The following is an 18,452-nucleotide window of genomic DNA, read 5'->3' as shown; positions in this document are numbered from 1 at the left end:
ACCAGGCCTGTCCGCATAGCCAGCTTAGTGGTTTAGTCATATTTGACTCCTATATAATGTGATGATGTATTAATCAATTTATTTGCATTCTGTATTTCTGTCCTGTGTTGAAAAACTTGTAGGTTTAAGAGTCAAAAGTAACTCTTACCTTTGATGTTAAATTATAGGGGAAATCATAGCAAGCTTTCAAAACACAAGGCCTCTTTTTTAAGCAGATTACAGTGAAACTAAACTCTGCTTCTTACCAAAGCTATTTTGCAGTTCTCCAGCTGCCTATCAGGAATCTAATGTGTTTAACCACTTAAGCCCTCAACCATTTTGCTGGCCAAAGACCAGAGTGCGTTTTGGCACTGCGTCACTTTAACTGACAATTGCGCGGTCGTGCAACGTGGCTCCCAAGTAAAATTTACGTCCTTTTTTCCCCACAAATAGAGATTTCTTTGGTATTTTATCCCATCTGTGGTTTTTATTTTTTGCGCTATAAACAAAAAAGAGCGCCAATTTTGAAAAAAAACGCATTATTTTTTTACATTTTGCTATAATAAATATCCCCTAAAAATATATAAAAAAATGTTTTTTCCTCAGTTTAGGCCAATACGTATTCTTCTACATATTTTTTGAAAATAAAAATTGCAATAAGCGATTATTGATTGGTTTGCGTAAAAGTTATAGCATTTACAAAATAGGGGATAGTTTTATGGCATTTTTATAATTTTTTTTTTTTACTAGTAATGGCGGCGATCAGCATTTTTTATCGTGACTGTGACATTATGGCAGACACATCGGACATTTTTTACTCATTTTTGGGACCATTGTCATTTATACAGCAATCAGTGCTATACAAATTATTATTATTATTAGTATTCAGGATTTATATAGCACCAACAGTTTGCGCAGCGCTTTACAATATGAGGGCAGACAGTACACTTACAATACAAATCAATACAGGAGGGATAAGAGGGCCTGCTCGTTAGAGCTTACAATCTAATGCACTGATTCCTGTGTAAATTACACTGGCGTGAAGGAGTTGACCACTAGGGGGCAGTGTAGGGGTTAAGTATGTCCTGGGGAGTGATTCTAACTGTTGGGGGGCGTGGTTACGTGTGACTAGTCATTGATCTCTGCTCCCGATCACAGGTCACTAGGCAGAACGGGGAGATGCTTGTTTACATTAGCATCCCCTCGATCTTCCTCTCCATGAGGCGATCCCCGCAGGCATCGAGCCCGCGGGACCCGCGACCCGACTCACAGAGCTTGCTGCTGGCACACGTGCCGCCGGAAGTGCATGCGCGCCCGCAGGCCGCCTCTTAAAGGGCAACGTACAGGTACGTTAGTTTGCCTGTCTGAGTCCTTCTGCCGACGTATATCGGTGTGAGGCGGTCAAGTTTATGTAAACCCTTACAATTAACTTCTCTTATTTGCTCTCTTTTGGTCATTTAAATAGACCAATAAAGTGTTTTGTTATGTTCGATAAGTGCAAAAATATACCTGTTTATCCTGCCAGAAATATTGTACTGATGGTTCTGGTCAGCACCAGAGCACAGCTGTTACACAAAGGTTGATTTACTAAAGCTGAATAGGAACCAATCAGCATCCAGTTTTATTGTCAAAGCTTAACTGAACAAGCTGAAGTTGGAAGCTGATTGGCTACCATACACAGCTACACCAGATTCTGAGTTCACCAGTTTTAGTAAATCCCCACTCATGCTGCTGTTGTTAAAGGATGATTTCAGTTTTACATTTTCGTTTAAAAGTTTTATTGAATACATCAGACAGTGCAGAACAGTATCGACATCATATTTTAAACACTGAGAGCAGGCTTGTACAGAAACCAAAGATGAATCAAACAGCAAAGCAACATCAGCACACAAATGGGTAATTGTAACGCTCTTAGTGGCAACACCGTGTCGGCCCTCCTAAACGAGCTTACGATGTACCCCTATAGGGCCTTGTTTAACACACCTAGTCAGATGTACTCAAGAAGGTTATTCATTTTATTTTTTCACATAGGATAGAAAACAGAAAATAGAGGAAGTAGCTAGAAACAGCAGAATGTTGAGGTTAGAACAATAAAGGTCAAGATTATGAGAGCGAAAGACAGGAAGACGGAAAGGGACAAGGAAGAGAAAAAAAAGGGGGGGGGAATCCCAGGGGTTTGGTTGCCCAGCTAGGGAGATCTGCAATGTTAGAGTAGCCCTGCAGCAGGAGCTACCAGGGTGCTGTATTCCTGAGAATATCTGAATTTGTACCAGTTAAACCATGTTTTACTGAATTTTTCCTCTTTCCGGTTTGAAGCGGCTGTCAATTGTTCTATCGGGCTGATTTCGTTCAACACAGCTAACCACTGCCCAAATGAGGGGAGGTCTGCACATTTTCATTTTTGTGGAATGCAGATTTTAGCAGCATTATGAAGGTGTATCAAGAGGGATTTCTTGTAACGACTTCACAACATCAGGGTAAGGTGTAGTAGACACTGTGCCGAATCATCTGCTAAAGGAATGTCTGTCAGTTTAAGGGTCAGGCGTCAATTAGCTTCCCAAAATGGGCGAACGCGTGGGCAAGTCCAGAATACGTGCAGTAGCGAGCTGTCGAGTTACTGGCAATGCCATCAGGTGGATGGAACTGAAGGGTAAATCTTGTGAAGGAGCGTGGGAACCCTATACCATCTCGTCAAGATCTTGTACCTAACCTCCTGAAACCTACTTGCAATTGAGGAGTGGTGTGCGAAGTACAGGATGCGTTCTCTCTGGTCCTTTGAAAAGGTTCAACTCAGGTCATGCTCCCATTTCCGTAGGTAAGGTGGTAAAGAACCGTCCTGTGGTGTGACCAATAGTCTGTACATTACGGACAGTAAGTGACGGGAGGGAGCAGGGTCCAGGTAGAGCCCTTCAAAAGCAGATGTGGAGTGACTGCTGGCGGGTTCAAAGTGCGAGGAGGTGAGGAAATGTCTGATTTGTATAGCACGCCATCTATCTAATGGGGGATCTAGCAAGGCTTGAATTTCCTTGATAGAAAACCAGTGACCCTCGTGATGGAAGTTTTGAAGCCTAAATCTGTTGGACTCTATAAACTCTCTAAATCTCCTCCCTGACATACTAGCAGGGAACTCTTGGGCGCAAATGACCGGAGATAGTGGTGAAGGATTGTGGGGTGCCATCGTGACACATCCCGCCTTAATTACCAACGACTCAGTTTTACATTTTCTATAGTACTTTAGATTTTCTTAAGGCAGAAAAGTAGAAAATGTACTTGCAAGAATACGTCTTGGTTATTTCATATTTACAGATGAATATCAAGTCTAATTGTTTTATAGCAGCTCTGAAGCTATTTTGTGCTGAAAAGAGGTGGAACACCAAAAACAAGAAAAGTTGTCATATCTCTTTTATGACAGTTTTTTTTTTTTTTTTAACAGTGCTGAATAATTGAAGCTGACCACAGATGCTTAATCCCCATTCTATTACAAGATATAGATAAATATATATGCTTTATGTTTACAGGAGAGCAGTGGTTGTAACACCTGGCAAGAGCTGGAAGGTGTTAGAGAAGAATGCGAGTCAGTGCAACATGCACTAAATACCATAACTAAGGTGTGTAGCTCCAATCCAATGGGCCATTACTTATTATTAATATGCTTCTTACAAATGGACAGCTTATTATCTATGTTAATCTTAGTTGTGAACATATTTGTATTTGTGGATGTGTCCCAATGTATTTAGGTCTGAGACTTCAGTGGGGCTTTAATGACACGTAACTTCTGATTTACATTTCTTTTGAGTTTTATCCTTGTACTGTTATGTACCTTTCGGCTCATGTATAAAAATTCAGTTTGGATGTAAGTAATTTGTTAAGTTAAGTAGTGAATTGTTGAATGTCTTGCCATTAAATATAATAAACCTATGAAGATTCTTTAGAGCACTTCAAAAGGGAATTAACTGTTAGGCCGCGTACACACGGGCGGACTGTTCGCCCAACCTTGTCCGCTGAACAGTGTTTGGGCGGACAGTCCGCTCGTGTGTGGGCTTTCAGCGGACAGTTTGAGCGGACAGTTGGACGGACAAAGTCTTTCGGAAATTCCGAAAAACTGTCCGCTGAAACTGTGTTTGAGCGAACAGTCCGCCCGTGTGTGGGCCTGTCCGCTGTACTTTCGAAATGAGCGGACTGTTCCCGCTCGGAAAGTCCGCCCATTTCGAGCGCGTGTACAGGTAGGCGGGGCCCGCGAAGGAGACGTCGCGGGCTCCGCCGCCTGGAATGGGCTTAAAGGGGAACCCCAACGGCGAAAAAAATCGGCGTGGGGGTTCCCCCCAAGTCCACACCAGACCCTTGTCCGAGCACGCTACCCGGCCGGCCAGGAAAGGGGGGCGAGCGAGCGCGCCCCCCCTCCTGAGCCGTACCAGGCCGCGTGCCCTCAACATGGGGGGGTGCCTTGGGGAAGGGGGGGGCCGCGCGGCCCCCCCACCCCAAAGCACCTTGTCCCCATGTTGATGAGGACAAGGGCCTCTTCCCGACAACCCTGGCCGTTGGTTGTCGGGGTCTGCGGGCGGGGGGCTTATCGGAATCCGGGAGCCCCCTTTAAGAAGGGGGCCCCCGGATACCGGCCCCCCACCCTATGTGAATGAGTATGGGGTACAATGTACCCCTACCCATTCACCTGTGAAATAAAGTACAAATAAAAACACAACACAGGGGGAAAAAATATTTTATTGCACAGCCGGGGGTCTTCCGTCTTCGGGGGTCTTCTCGCCGGACTCCTCCGCTATGTGTGTGTAGCTCTTTTGCCAGCGGAGGAGTCCGGCTTTCTTCCTCCCCGCCGCCGGCCTCTTCTCCCGACTTCGGGGGTCTTGTCCCCCTCTTCGGTTCTTCTGCCGGGCCACCGCGCCTGGTCCGGTGGCCCGGTCTTCTGTCGCCGTCTTCCGTTCTTCTGTCGCCGCCTTCGGTTCTTCTGCCGGGCCACCGCGCCTTCTTGTAGCTCTTTTACAGGCGGTGGCCCGGTCTTCTGTCGCCGTCGCCGCCTTCCGTTCGTGTTCTTCTTCTTGTTCTTCTTCTTCTTCTCCAGGCGATGTTGACACGTCGCTCCCTCCGGCCGGAATGCCAGAGCCGCCCTGCGCTGTGACTTATATAGTGACAATGGGGCGGTGTCACATGGTATATGTCACATGGGTTGATGTCACATGGTGACCCCGCCCCCTTACGATGTCATAGTCCCCATGTGACATCAACCCATGTGACCAACCCATGTGACATATACCATGTGACCCCGCCCCATTGTCACTATATAAGTCACAGCGCAGGGCGGCTCTGGCATTCCGGCCGGAGGGAGCGACGTGTCAACATCGCCTGGAGAAGAAGAAGAAGAACAAGAAGAAGAACACGAACGGAAGGCGGCGACGGCGACAGAAGACCGGGCCACCGCCTGTAAAAGAGCTACAAGAAGGCGCGGTGGCCCGGCAGAAGAACCGAAGGCGGCGACAGAAGAACGGAAGACGGCGACAGAAGACCGGGCCACCGGACCAGGCGCGGTGGCCCGGCAGAAGAACCGAAGAGGGGGACAAGACCCCCGAAGTCGGGAGAAGAGGCCGGCGGCGGGGAGGAAGAAAGCCGGACTCCTCCGCTGGCAAAAGAGCTACACACACATAGCGGAGGAGTCCGGCGAGAAGACCCCCGAAGACGGAAGACCCCCGGCTGTGCAATAAAATATTTTTTCCCCCTGTGTTGTGTTTTTATTTGTACTTTATTTCACAGGTGAATGGGTAGGGGTACATTGTACCCCATACTCATTCACATAGGGTGGGGGGCCGGTATCCGGGGGCCCCCTTCTTAAAGGGGGCTCCCGGATTCCGATAAGCCCCCCGCCCGCAGACCCCGACAACCAACGGCCAGGGTTGTCGGGAAGAGGCCCTTGTCCTCATCAACATGGGGACAAGGTGCTTTGGGGTGGGGGGGCCGCGCGGCCCCCCCCTTCCCCAAGGCACCCCCCCATGTTGAGGGCACGCGGCCTGGTACGGCTCAGGAGGGGGGGCGCGCTCGCTCGCCCCCCTTTCCTGGCCGGCCGGGTAGCGTGCTCGGACAAGGGTCTGGTGTGGACTTGGGGGGAACCCCCACGCCGATTTTTTTCGGCGTTGGGGTTCCCCTTTAAGCCCATTCCAGGCGGCGGAGCCCGCGACGTCTCCTTCGCGGGCCCCGCCTACCTGTACACGCGCTCGAAATGGGCGGACTTGCCTCCGCCTTACGTGGGCGAGTCCGTTCATTTCAAAAGTTGAGCGAACTGTTTGCCCAACCTTGTTCGTCAAACAGTCCGCTCGTGTGTGGGCAAGTCCGCTCATGCAAATTTTGAGCGGACTGTTTGATGAAACTGTTTGCCGAACAAGGTTGGGCGAACAGTCCGCCCGTGTGTACGCGGCCTTAAAAAAAGATGTGCAATAAAAAAGAAATGTTCTTTTCCAGTTCTACATCATTATAACTTTTGTGGCAGTCGCTTCTCTCTGAAAAAAAACTTTTTTTATTATTAAGGTGTTTCCAACATGCATGCAATATATTCATAAATTATCATTCACATAACACATACCTTTTTAAAAAGCTAGTCATTGCAACTTGAAAGAAAATGTGTGTTTACTGTTTTTAGTGAGGGAGTAAACACTCTAAATTTAGAAAAGAATGCTGGTCATCCTATGAGAGAGTCCAGACTACTAGAGATAAAATCAGAATAATGGAGGTTTAAACATGGCAAGACAAAGAACCGCAAGGCATGAGACGCAAATAAGGTACAGATTTATGGGGGATGGAGACAGGTGTAAGGGAGTGCTGAAAGACATAAAAGGAGGAGCCATAAATTCCAAGAAATGACTAATGCCGCATACACACGATCAGACTTTCCGGCAGACTAGGTCTGGCGGGCCGGAATCCATCGGGATCGTGTGTGGGCTCCAGCTGACTTTTTTTTCCCCAACAGCCGACAGACCTAGAAATAAAACATGTTTCAAATCTGTCCGACGGACTCGGCTTTCTAGCGTGCAAACCGTTCGTCTGTGTGCTAGTCCGATGGACCAAATACGACGCAAGGGCAGCTATTGGCTACTGGCTATTGAACTTCCTTGTTTAGTCCCGTTTACGTCATCACGTTCAAAACTAACAGACCTTCCAATGGACTTAGTCCAGACATGTGTGGCCAAGTCGGTTCGTTCAGAATATCCGCCAAACCTCCGCCGAAAGTCCGTCAGGAAGACCGTTGAAAAGTCCGGTCGTGCGTATGCGGCATAAGAGATACAAAGTACAACAGAGGTGCCAGTAACAAAGCGGCATTGAGCCTTAAGCAAGAAAAAAACAATAAGACCTAAAAAAGACAACTTGACTAGGACATGGAAATACCAAACAAAAAACACCACACAAACAAAAAAGGCATAATCATCCAACAATGCCTACAATTGAGACTGAAGCCTGATACACATGATGAGATTATCTGACGAATGATCACGTTTTTTTTTTTTTTTTTTGCATGCTAGACTTTATATTGAAAATTAAGAGGTTACTTAAGTTATGAAAATTCTTGTATGACAGAATAAAAATTCTGAAGTGTTGTAATGTACGATCTGGTATCATACACATTTTTTTTTCTTATTTGTCCCTTTGGACAATTTTTAATAAACTATCATGATCGGCTCCCGAAAGCTGTATACTAAAGATCAGATTATCGTACGAACACGTCGAAAGTGGTATTTTTTGTATGATTTTCTGGTTGTGTACTGACCTTTAAACCTAAATGGCAGTTATAATAACGAAAGACTTTTAAAGGGCAGGACCACCTACACAGACTAATTACACATGGAAAATGCCAAAGCACCTGCATCCACAGTCCAGAAAACAATGACCATGTCTAGAAATGGAGAGGCGTTGGTTTCAGACTCAGACAGAAATTTACAGCCTTCCTGCCCATCACTCAATAATTGGGGATTCAGAAGCAACATGAGACCTGCAATGAAACCATTAAAACAAAGTTGAAAATGTTTTCTCTGAAAGTGGGTAACAGTCACTGGGAAAGCTTTTCTCATTCTGTGGAACTACAAAATGAAGTCATTTTAAATTTTTACTTAATGGGAAGGTGCAAAAAAGCAGCAATTATTTATAATGTAATCTACTGCAATCAGTCAGGTTTGAATTTTTATCAATTTACCATAGACCAAGGAATGATAAGTGCTAACTGGTTCATTTTATTGGTTTTGCTTTATCTGAAAATCTATTCTTCACTGTAGCAAATAATACAGATCTGGCAAACAATACCCATTCTGTAGGCAACTGTCTGGTGATACATCATTGAGTCTACACTATAGACCATTCTGCTGTTTGTTATTCCAGATATAGAAGGATCGGGAGCTTGGTCCCCAACCAAGCCTTCCAAAGAAATTAGGCAATTGGACTATCTCGGTACGGTGAAGCAAAAATAAATTAAAATATTTAAGCAAATATGTCAAAAATAATACAAAGGTTTATTATTACAAAATTAATAACACATAACAAATAATCAGTCACAGGATAAAAGCATGATAAAAATCCATGTGTATCACTAAGATAATGCTCCCCGAACGGGGAATACCACAGTAGGATAGTTGATCATGGATAACATCTCAACTAGTTTTGCGGACTAATGCCGCTTCATCAGGAGGATATCTGCAGTTTGATTGACAAATGATCAATGACTATGTAATTAACCAAAGAAATCTATGGTAACAGTATTTAATACAAAAGTGTCAAATAGACAATGTATAAACATAAGGGTAAAGAGCGAAGCTGCTTACCCACACGCCCTGGCAGGCACAGGGCACAAAGCGTCACAAAAAAGCCTGCAGCGACTAGGAGGACTTACAAAACAGTGGACTGGAATCTAAATAAGTGGAATAAGACAAGTGATGTAGGTAAACTAAGTACTTTGAAGGAGCTAGGAGTGGAAAGGTGTGACTGTGATGGTTAAATTTGATAGAAGACTGTGATAGTTGAGTTGGATCGGAGACAATTGATGAGGAATTGTGAATAAATGAAAATATGAAAAATTTATAAAATCAAAAAGTAAAAATTGTTGAAATTGAAAAAGTGTGGTGAGAGGGGCGGATAGAAAAAAAGAGAAGAGAACAGGAGGGGAAGGGAAAAAAGAAAGAGGGGTGGGGGGGAGGAGAGGAGAGGGGGGGACAAAAAAAGAAGGACAACAGGGAAAGGGAAGGAAAGGGGGAGGGAGGGAAGGGGGAGAAAGGCAGGGAAGCAAGAGAAAGGGTCTGGGAAGGGTGAAAAGGGGGGACAGGGGAAGAAGAGGGTAGGGAGGAGGGTGGAAAGGGAAAGAAAACAAAAAAAAAAGTGAATAGAAATAGGAACCTATGAAGCAAGGACATAGTATATACCTTGTATACAGATACAAAAGATTTAGGGGTCCCGGGAAGTAGAGTCCCACTAGGGAGGAGAGTACCAGTGTACAGCGGCAGTTTGACCACTACAGGGAGAAGGTAAGAAGCTGGAGCGCAGTGAAGCACACACACTGCTGCCCCATGTATAACCTATGGAAAAAACACAATGACCAAAGTAAATAAGTATACCAACTCCAATTCACTTAAGCAGGGGGGGGGGGCTGCAAAGTGGCTGCATTTTTTAATATAAAAACCGCCACTGTAAAATTACTGTAAACTTTGTTGAGATACACAATTCCCGGGCCCAAAGTCCAGAGCACTAAACAGCAGGCAGATGCCTGCTATTTATAGTCCCCAACCCATTATTTTTTACATATTTGCTTACATATTTGAATCTGCTTTTGCTTCACCGTACCAAGATAGTCCAATTGCCTCATTTCTTTGGCTAGGCTTGGTTGGGGACCAAGCTCCCAATCCCTCTATTTCTAAGTTTGTGGATGATGGTACAATTCTCTATATATCTTGTATTATTACTATTATTATAGAGGCTATCTCTATCTTGTTATTACAGATATGTCAAGGAGATAGTTTATGCCCTGATACGGAGAGTTCAGTGAGCACCGGAGGTGATGAACTTAGACGGGCTGCTTCTCCATCTAGTAGATCTCCCAGTCGTGGCCGCTCCCCATATAGACAAGATGCAGCTGCTAAAATGGTTCAGAGTACACTGCACAGACACCAGGAAAGAGAGAAGGTGAGATAGTATGGCATTTTATCTCATAATTATTGTACAACTTTAACATTCATCATTATCCATAAAGTGGCATTATAATTTATTGATAAACAGTTTTTTTCAAGCTGGTGAATATAATTGAAATAGTATTGCCCAGCAAATTTCTTCCGTTATATAAATCAGTACAAAATCCATCAGCCTGTCTGTAATTACTGTACTTGTTCTTGAGCAGGAGCTTCTGTCTGAACTGACGCTGGTGCGGCAATCAGTGGAGGATACTAAGAAGCAACTGCTGGAGAGTCTGCAGGAAGCTGAGAAGCGAGGATTGGAGCTCAGGAAAGATAAGGATGGGATCAGTAACTTGCTGGAGAAAGTAAAACAAGAATCTCAGAGATGTCAGGCCAGCCTGGACTCCCTAAACAGGTAAACTATAAGTGGTGTGCGTAACAGCAAGCTTCTCATTTTCATCTTGCTAAAAAATGTTACCGCAATAATACTCCATGTATTATTTTTAAAAGAATACATGGAAAAAATGAATTGGGTGGGCAACCACGTGGCAAATGAGGTTTAATGTGGAAAAATGTAAAATAATGCATTTGGGTGGCAAATATATGAATGCATTCAATCCATTAATTGACAGGCTGAATGTACCAAGTTGATCGATCAATCAACTTGGGTACAACCAGCCTGCCAAATTCACTGGCAATTATTGACATCGGCTGCCATAGCCACTAGCGATAATCACTGTCTTTTCTCGGGGGGGGTCTTTCCCTGCCTGCCCACCTCTGCCCCCCTTTCGAGAAAAGACAATATCACAGCAGGAGGGATTTCTCCATCAACACTGTCTGAGTTGATGGGGGAATCAGGAAAATTCATTTCCTGCAACATAATGCTGTAAAATTACAGAGGTAGGTTCTTATCCAGGAACTTCCAAGAACTTCTTAGTTCTTTTTTTTTTTTTTTTTTTTTTTTAAATTAGTTTTTATTAAAGAGAAGGAGCACATACAAGTCATCGCTGGTATAAGATATAAATTCAGAGGAGCAATACAACCAGTAGGCAACATTCACCCAACAAGCTGCTTAGACTCCAATATGGATAGCTCAAAAAATGTACATGACTCCCCCCTATTTGTAACCAGAAGAGGAGAAAGAAGAAAGGAAAGTCCGACTAGAGGGAAGAAAGCAGGGGGGGGGGGGGGGGGGCCCAACCGCCAGACTGAAATTTCAGAGGCTAAAGCATGATATACACAGTTCATTGAAATACATCAAAAACAAGGACCATACATGGCTACAGTATATTATATTACACAGGACTGGATACCATAGCTGCATACGGGGGCGTGTACTTAAAGGCGACCCAACAGGCCCAAATCTTTTTTGCAAGGTCTGACTTGCCTCTCAGGGAGAGTGTCATATCTTCCATGTAGTATATTTGATCAACCTTGAGCAGCCAGCAACGGAGCGTGGGAATCTTCCTCTGTTTCCAATATCTCGGGATAAGAGTCTTTGCCGCATTGAGGAGATGGGGCGTAATAGAGCGTTTATATGAGCCTGCCGGCTTTTCCGAACAGTGGAATAACACATGCCATGGATCATTCGGAACCTCCTGACCCTGAATCTGCTGGATCCAATGCAGAACTGCGAGCCAAAACGGGCGTATACGTGGGCAGTACCACCAGATGTGGGCGTGGGAGGCTCGCTCCCCGCATTCTCTCCAGCAGAGCGGTGAGGTCTGGGGGAAAAACCGGTGTAGCGTTATAGGCGTATAGTGCCATCTGGTCAGAAGCTTGTAGGACATCTCAGCTGTTTTGGCCGACCCCGAGGTGGCGTGTGCCCTGTGAAGAATAGTAGACACTTGGGCAGGAGTGAGTGTCTCGTCCAAATCCAGTTCCCAATTGCGGATAAAAGTAGGTGTCCTGTGAGATTCTAGGGATAGTAACAGGTGGTAAAAATAGGAGACAGGTCTCTCCACAGGTAGGTCACCTGAGAAAGCAGACTCCAGTGGTGTAAGCTCGGATATGGAACGTAGTGGTTTAGGAAGAGATCGAACAAATGCCGACAGTTGGTAGTATTTCCACTGATCCATAGGTGAAATAGGCGATTTCCCCAAAATGGTGGGGAGAGGGAGAACCCCGGATGGTCCGGTGAGCTGGTGAAGGAAAGTCTTGTCCCCAAGGCTCCAAGGGGCACGTGAGTTGGGTCCCACATTACCGGGCGGAAAATAGTTGTGGCCTGACAAAGATAGTAAAGGTGAGTTATAGAGCCCGGAGCTTTTTTTGTACAAAGAGTCCCACACTGCCAAAGAAGAGGTCGTTAGAGGTGAAGGATCAGCAGACAGAGTCCTATGATGCTTTGGAAGCCACATAAGATTAGAAAGGTCAGTCCCACCCAGCAGCGTTTCCAGCTCGACCCACAGTTTAGTATTCATACCATATTTCCAGTCCGAGAGCCTGGCTAGCACAATAGCCCGGAAATAGAGTCGAAAATCCGGCACCGCCAGTCCCCCCGCGCTCCGCGGGCGCATAAGCAGGGACCGTGGCAGTCGGGGTTTCCTCCTATTCCAGATATACCTGTAAACCATTGAATGTAATATAGTGAAGAACCCCACCGGTACCCCAAAGGGGATCATTTGCAGCAAGAAGAGCACCCTGGGCAGCAGGTTCATCTTCACCACCCCAATCCTACCCATCCAAGAGTGACCCACCTGGGACCATCTCTGTATGTCTGACCTTAGCGTATTAAGAAGCGGGAGGAAATTGGCGCGGAAAAGAGCAAGTGGGTTGGGCGTCAGATAAATACCTAAATATTTTAGGCGCCGTGTCTGCCAAGCAAAGGGAAAAGATTGCCTGAGAGACGTGGCTACAAGGGGAGGGACCGTGAGATTCAGAATTTCGGATTTAGACATATTTATTTTAAAATTCGAAACCCTGCCAAAAGCTGTAAATTCGGCTACGAGGTTAGGGAGAGAAATCAGTGGCTGTTGCACGTAAAATAAAATATCATCGGCATAAGCCGCATATTTGTGTTCCGTCCCACCCACTTCAACACCGTGTATGTTCGGGTTACTACGGATAATAGACAGGAAAGGTTCCAGCGATATTGCGAAAAGTATGGGCGAAAGCGGGCAACCCTGGCGCGTACCGTTATATAGAGTAAAGGGGTCACTGAGAGTACCGTTAACCCTCAACTGGGCCGTGGGATGATGGTAAAGAGCTAAAATTTGCGATCTGAGGGAAGGGCCGACCCCGAGACGAGACAGCGTCGCCATAAGGAACTCCCAGTCCACCCTGTCAAAAGCCTTCTCAGCATCCGTGGAAAGCAGCAGGGTGGGCTGGGACCGACGCCGTACAAGCGACATCAGTGTAATGGTGCGTAGAGAATTGTCGCGAGCCTCTCTCCCTGGTATAAAACCGGTTTGATCCCGCGTAATCCATTGTGGGACCAGAGGCAACAATCTATTCGCAATAGCCTTGGCGTAAATTTTGGCGTCGATGTTGAGCAGCGAGATAGGGCGATAGCTTGCACAATCGGCCGGGTCCTTCCCGTCCTTCGGTATGACCGTAACATGGGCATGAATAGTCTCCGGGCGGAGAACCTCCCCGGACAAGGTCACGTTAGCGTAATTAGAAAGGTGGGGTAGTAATTTATCCGCATATAAGCGATAATATGCTACTGAAAGGCCGTCCGGGCCGGGTGCTTTGCCCTTCGCCATAGCTCGGAGTGCTCGCAATAATTCCGTCGACGAAAATTCCCCTTCCAGGGCAGCCAGGGCCTCAGCGGGAAGCTGAGGGAGGGCTGCCCGGTCCAGGTATTCCCGAATGAGCTGCCGCCGAGCTTCCCCGTCTGAGTCTACATGCCGAACATGATATAGCTGCTGGTAGAAATCCTGGAATTCCTTAGCAATCCGAGGAGTTTCGTAGGCCATGGACCCCCCCGAGGTTCTAATTTTAGGTATAAACGCAGCGGCTCTCCGTCGCCTAATGGAAGCCGCTAACAACCTACTAGGTCTATCCCCCCATTCGTAGAAGCGCTGGGCTACCAGCCTCGATCTAGACTTCTGGTCCAAATGCATGAGGGACTTCAAGGTTTCTCGCTTCGCTGTAAGGGTGTGCAGAACGGGGATTGAGAGGCTCCGTTTATGAATCTTCTCTAGGCTCCTAATCTCCGCAACTAACTGAAGCTGCTGTGCCACCCGTTCCCTCTTTTTCCTGGCCCCCAGTTCAATAAGTTTACCCCTAATAAAGGCCTTGTGTGCTTCCCATAGCACGCCCGGAGAGATCTCTGTACCCATGTTAGTCTGAAAGTAGAAATCTAGTTCCTCACCCAAAACTTTCCTGTCCGCCTCCTCGGTTAAAAGGGTCTCGTTCAGTCGCCAAGTAGCGGCCTTGGGCGGCAAAGATTCAACCTTAAGGGTAAACGAAGTCGGAGCGTGGTCCGACAGGGGAGATGTTTCAATGGCCGATTTAACTAAGAGTGGCAGGTGTTGGTGATCGAGAAAACAGAGGTCAATTCTCGAGTAGGTATGATGCACCGGGGAAAAAAAGGTAAAGTCACGTTCGCGGGGGTGTGCGATCCTCCAGGTGTCCATCAACTGCAGCTCATGCAGTTTTGTACGAATGCATTTCAGCTGTTTATAGGACAAAGGCGAACTCCCCCTGGAAGTGTCCAGAGAAGGTTCCAGGGCCGCGTTGAAGTCACCCGCCAGAACCACACAACCCCTCGCGAAGTCTCCTAGTTTAGAGAGTGTCGAGGTGACAAAGGAAGCCTGTTGTCTATTGGGGGAGTAAAGAGTAGCTAAGGTGCATGGCATGCTGCCCAGAGTGCCCCGGAGAAACAAATAACGGCCAGCCGGATCACATAACATATCATCCAACTTAAACGCGGTACCCCTCCGAAAACCGATGGCTACGCCCTTGGCCTTAGTAATATCCGAGAGACCATAGTACCAGGTAGGGTATTTGGGAGAATACAATTTGACGGAAGTGGTATGGGTGAGATGGGTCTCCTGCAGAAAGACCACATCCCCCCGGAGACGGTTCAGTTCCCGGAACAATTGATGTCTCTTCCCAGGGGCATGAAGGCCTCTAACATTAAATGAGATAAATTTCACCGCAGCCATCGGGTCTCAGAAAGGGGGCACCCACCTCCCACACCCCCCAGCAGCAATACACCCAAGGCAGATAGGGCCCCCCACACCAGGGGGAAAGGGTTGGGCAGGGGAGGGACGGGGACAAGAAGGATAACCAAAGGAGAGAAAGGAGAGTAGAAAGAGCGACAGGGAAAGAAGCAGAATAGTAGCAACAAAGACAGCAGCATAGTAGCAGAACTAACCGCACGCAGAAAACTGCGGTGCAGCGGCGGGTCGCGCACCCAGCCCGCGGACCCCGCACCCCCCCCGCAAAGCGGGGCAAGGGCACCGGGACCCCGGGCAAGGCGGCACCCACCAAGAGGGGGGGCGGCGGAAACCCGGCCACCGAGGACAAACCACGCCATCGAGGGCCAGGGTCACGCCACGGTAGTCCGGCATCGGCGCCGCAGTTAAACTCACTACATATACATAAACATTTCCAATAAAAAACAGTTAATAAGGAGGACAACGGCAAAATGTAAATTACAGTGATCCAAACAGGGTCGGAAAACAGGGTTCAAGTCCAATCAGGAACTGAGTACGGCGCCAAGAGGCAAACAATCAGTTTCAGGGCCAGAGACCACAGGGGGTCACATATATGTCGCACAGCCCGGCAAAAGCTCAGACAGCTGGCGGGGTAGAACCGGGGAAGGTCCCAGAGATCAAGCATGGATAGGTATCCGGGACTGCAAAAACAAGCAAAAAGGAAACAGCAAGAACTTGGGAAAACAGAAAAGAGCAGCGTCCCGCTGTGGCAAATCCCGGGCAGCAAGGAAGGTAATCCAGAGGCCAATAAAGTGAAACCAAGTCAGTGGCAAATACTAGAGAATCAGCTTCCCGCTTGCAGGATCCAAGGTGTCTGTGAGGGCCGGAGGGAGAAGGGACACAGGAATAACCCCACATTACGCCGGTCAGGGGTGCCCCTGGGAAGCCAGATCCTCAGCCAGAGGCCTCCGGCCTGCTCTGTGCCATTGACGGTCAGGGAGCTTCGGTGGTGGCGGGAGGACATCAGTCCAACCCGGTAGCTCAGGTACTTCAAGGTTCAGGTCAGCACAGAAGCGTGGTAAGTCTTCAGGAAACCTTAGGACAGAGGTCTTGCCGTTGACCGAGGCGATTAAAGCAGCAGGGAAGCCCCATCGGTACCTGATAGAGGCAGACTGTAGAAGCTCCGTGAGGGGGCGCAAGGCTCTACGCCTATCCAAAGTCTCTTTGGCCAGGTCCGGATATAAGGTGAGGGAGGCGCCATGGAAATCAAATGGCGTGGCATCCCGGGCCTTCTTCATAATTAGTTCTTTATCCGGGTAGTGATGAAGTCTGCATATGATATCTCGTGGAACCTCCGTGGTCATGGAGCGAGGTCGGAGGGCCCTATGGACCCGATCAATCTTCAACGGCGCGTCAGGCGCCTTGCCGAGAAGGCTGTTAAAAATGCCCCTGACTGATGGCAAGAGGTCGTCTTCTCCGGTCGCCTCCGGAAGGCCACGGATCCGAACGTTGTTGCGTCGGTTTCTGTTTTCCTGGTCCTCGATTTTATATAGCGCCGTACGGTGGGCGATCGTAAGTTGACGGGTAGTCGTCTGAAGCGATCGAATAGCAGACGCGTGTCTATCCAGTCGTTGTTCCGTCTCTTCCACACGTACCAGTACCTGTGATAAGTCCGAACGGACCGCCGACACTTCCTTCCGAATCGCTCGTTCAAGGTTCAACAGCATCGAGGCGAGGTCGGCCTTAGTCGGGAGATCACTCACCCTGGTAGCTATCTCGGCAGGGCCGGCCAATTCTCTCTCATCCTCCGATTCGGCCGAGGTATCAGGCGAGCGGGATCTGCTCTCCGGTCTGGCTGAAGAGGCGGGGGTGAGTATCGGCAGCGTGCTGTGCGGCGTGCGGCCTAGGCCGTCATGGTCCGGGACCTCCTCGGACTCCGCGGCCAAAAAACGTTTAATGTTGCCCGAAGCTGAGCCCTTCTTGGGCAGGGACTTGCCCGTTTTCCTCCCCATGCCTGGGGCAAGTAGTAGTGAGGGGGATCTAGTCAAATAAGATCAATTATCGGCGCCGATGCCGGAGCTCCCGCGAAGCACGTCTGCTCTAGTGCATCGCTAGGCCACGCCCCCCAAGAACTTCTTAGTTCTAATCAGTTGAGTCATTTGTTATGAAATTTCTGAATGGAGGGTCATTGTGTTGTTTTTCTAGAGAGAAGGAAACTCTAGAGGAATCCTTGCAGACAGCAAAGCAGCGGGCTGAGGCCTCACTCCTGGATATTGAAAGACTGAAGGCAGTGAATGCAGAGTTGCTACGCCAGAGAGATGTCCTGGAGGAGCAGAAGGAGGAGCTAAACAGGGAGAGAGAGCGTAACCAGAAGGAACTGGAAAGAGGGTGAGAAGAGCAAAACTGTGTTTTTATGTCATGAATGCACAATTTAGACGACAGCTTGTGTAAGGTGCTGGGGCCATTTATGCAACATATTAGAAGTAGAATATATCTACAAATGCCAAATTAACATTATATATGAGTGCTTCAGGATGATGAATGTTTTACAATTCACCTTCTTCTGGAATATTTGGGAATTCCACGTTGGAGTGTGTAGTACTACAATATATGAAAGTTTGCCCAAGTTTTTTGTTATAGATAATAATTCTGTTGGATCTGAATCTAAAATGTTATTTTAGGTAAGCTGTATCAGTGTGTTGCTTGATTTATTCATATACAGTAAAACCTTGGTTTGAGAGTAACTTGGTTCGAGAGCATTTTGCAAGACAAGCAAAATGTGTTCAATTCATTTCGACTTGATATACAAGCGGTCTTGCTATACAATTAGCGTCATGTCACAACTGAGTATAAGGCCCTTTTCACACGGGATGGATCAGTAATGATCCGCCCCGCGATGATCCGCTTGTTCAGCGGGGATCGCTCCACTGTCCCCGCTGAGCCGGCGGAAAACAGGGCGGTCCCGACACACTGTGCGCCCTGTCAGCTCTCCGCTCTCCTCTATGGGGGATCGGACGAGCACGGACCGTCTGTCCGTGTTCATCCGATCCGCTCTGAAGACGGATAGAAAAATAGGATTTTCCTCCGTCTGCAGAATCGGACGATAGCGGGTGTCTGCGGATGTTCATCCGCAGACACCCGCTATCCCATAGGGATGCATGTATGTCCATATTTCATCCGCAAATGGATGGATTAAATACGGACATACGGTCCGCATGTGTGA

General features: G+C 47.5%; 1 protein-coding gene across 2 annotated transcripts in view; it reads left to right on the top strand.

The window, feature by feature from the left end:
• Positions 1-18,452, top strand: part of LOC143988700 (uncharacterized) — a 191,498-nt gene that overhangs the window by 112,311 nt on the left and 60,735 nt on the right. For both annotated transcript variants that reach the window (XM_077488460.1, XM_077488461.1), the window contains exons 11-14: positions 3,498-3,587; positions 9,955-10,137; positions 10,349-10,539; positions 17,435-17,617. In XM_077488460.1, the coding sequence (XP_077344586.1) occupies positions 3,498-3,587; positions 9,955-10,137; positions 10,349-10,539; positions 17,435-17,617 (647 nt within the window). The remainder of the gene's footprint in view (positions 1-3,497; positions 3,588-9,954; positions 10,138-10,348; positions 10,540-17,434; positions 17,618-18,452) is intronic.

This window comes from Lithobates pipiens, unplaced genomic scaffold, assembly GCF_037356315.1.
Source record: "Lithobates pipiens isolate NorthernLeopardFrog02 unplaced genomic scaffold, aLitPip1_a1.2 Scaffold_18, whole genome shotgun sequence".
In the NCBI taxonomy this organism is placed as follows: Eukaryota; Metazoa; Chordata; class Amphibia; order Anura; family Ranidae; genus Lithobates; species Lithobates pipiens.
This window is presented reverse-complemented; position numbering and strand designations above follow the sequence as displayed.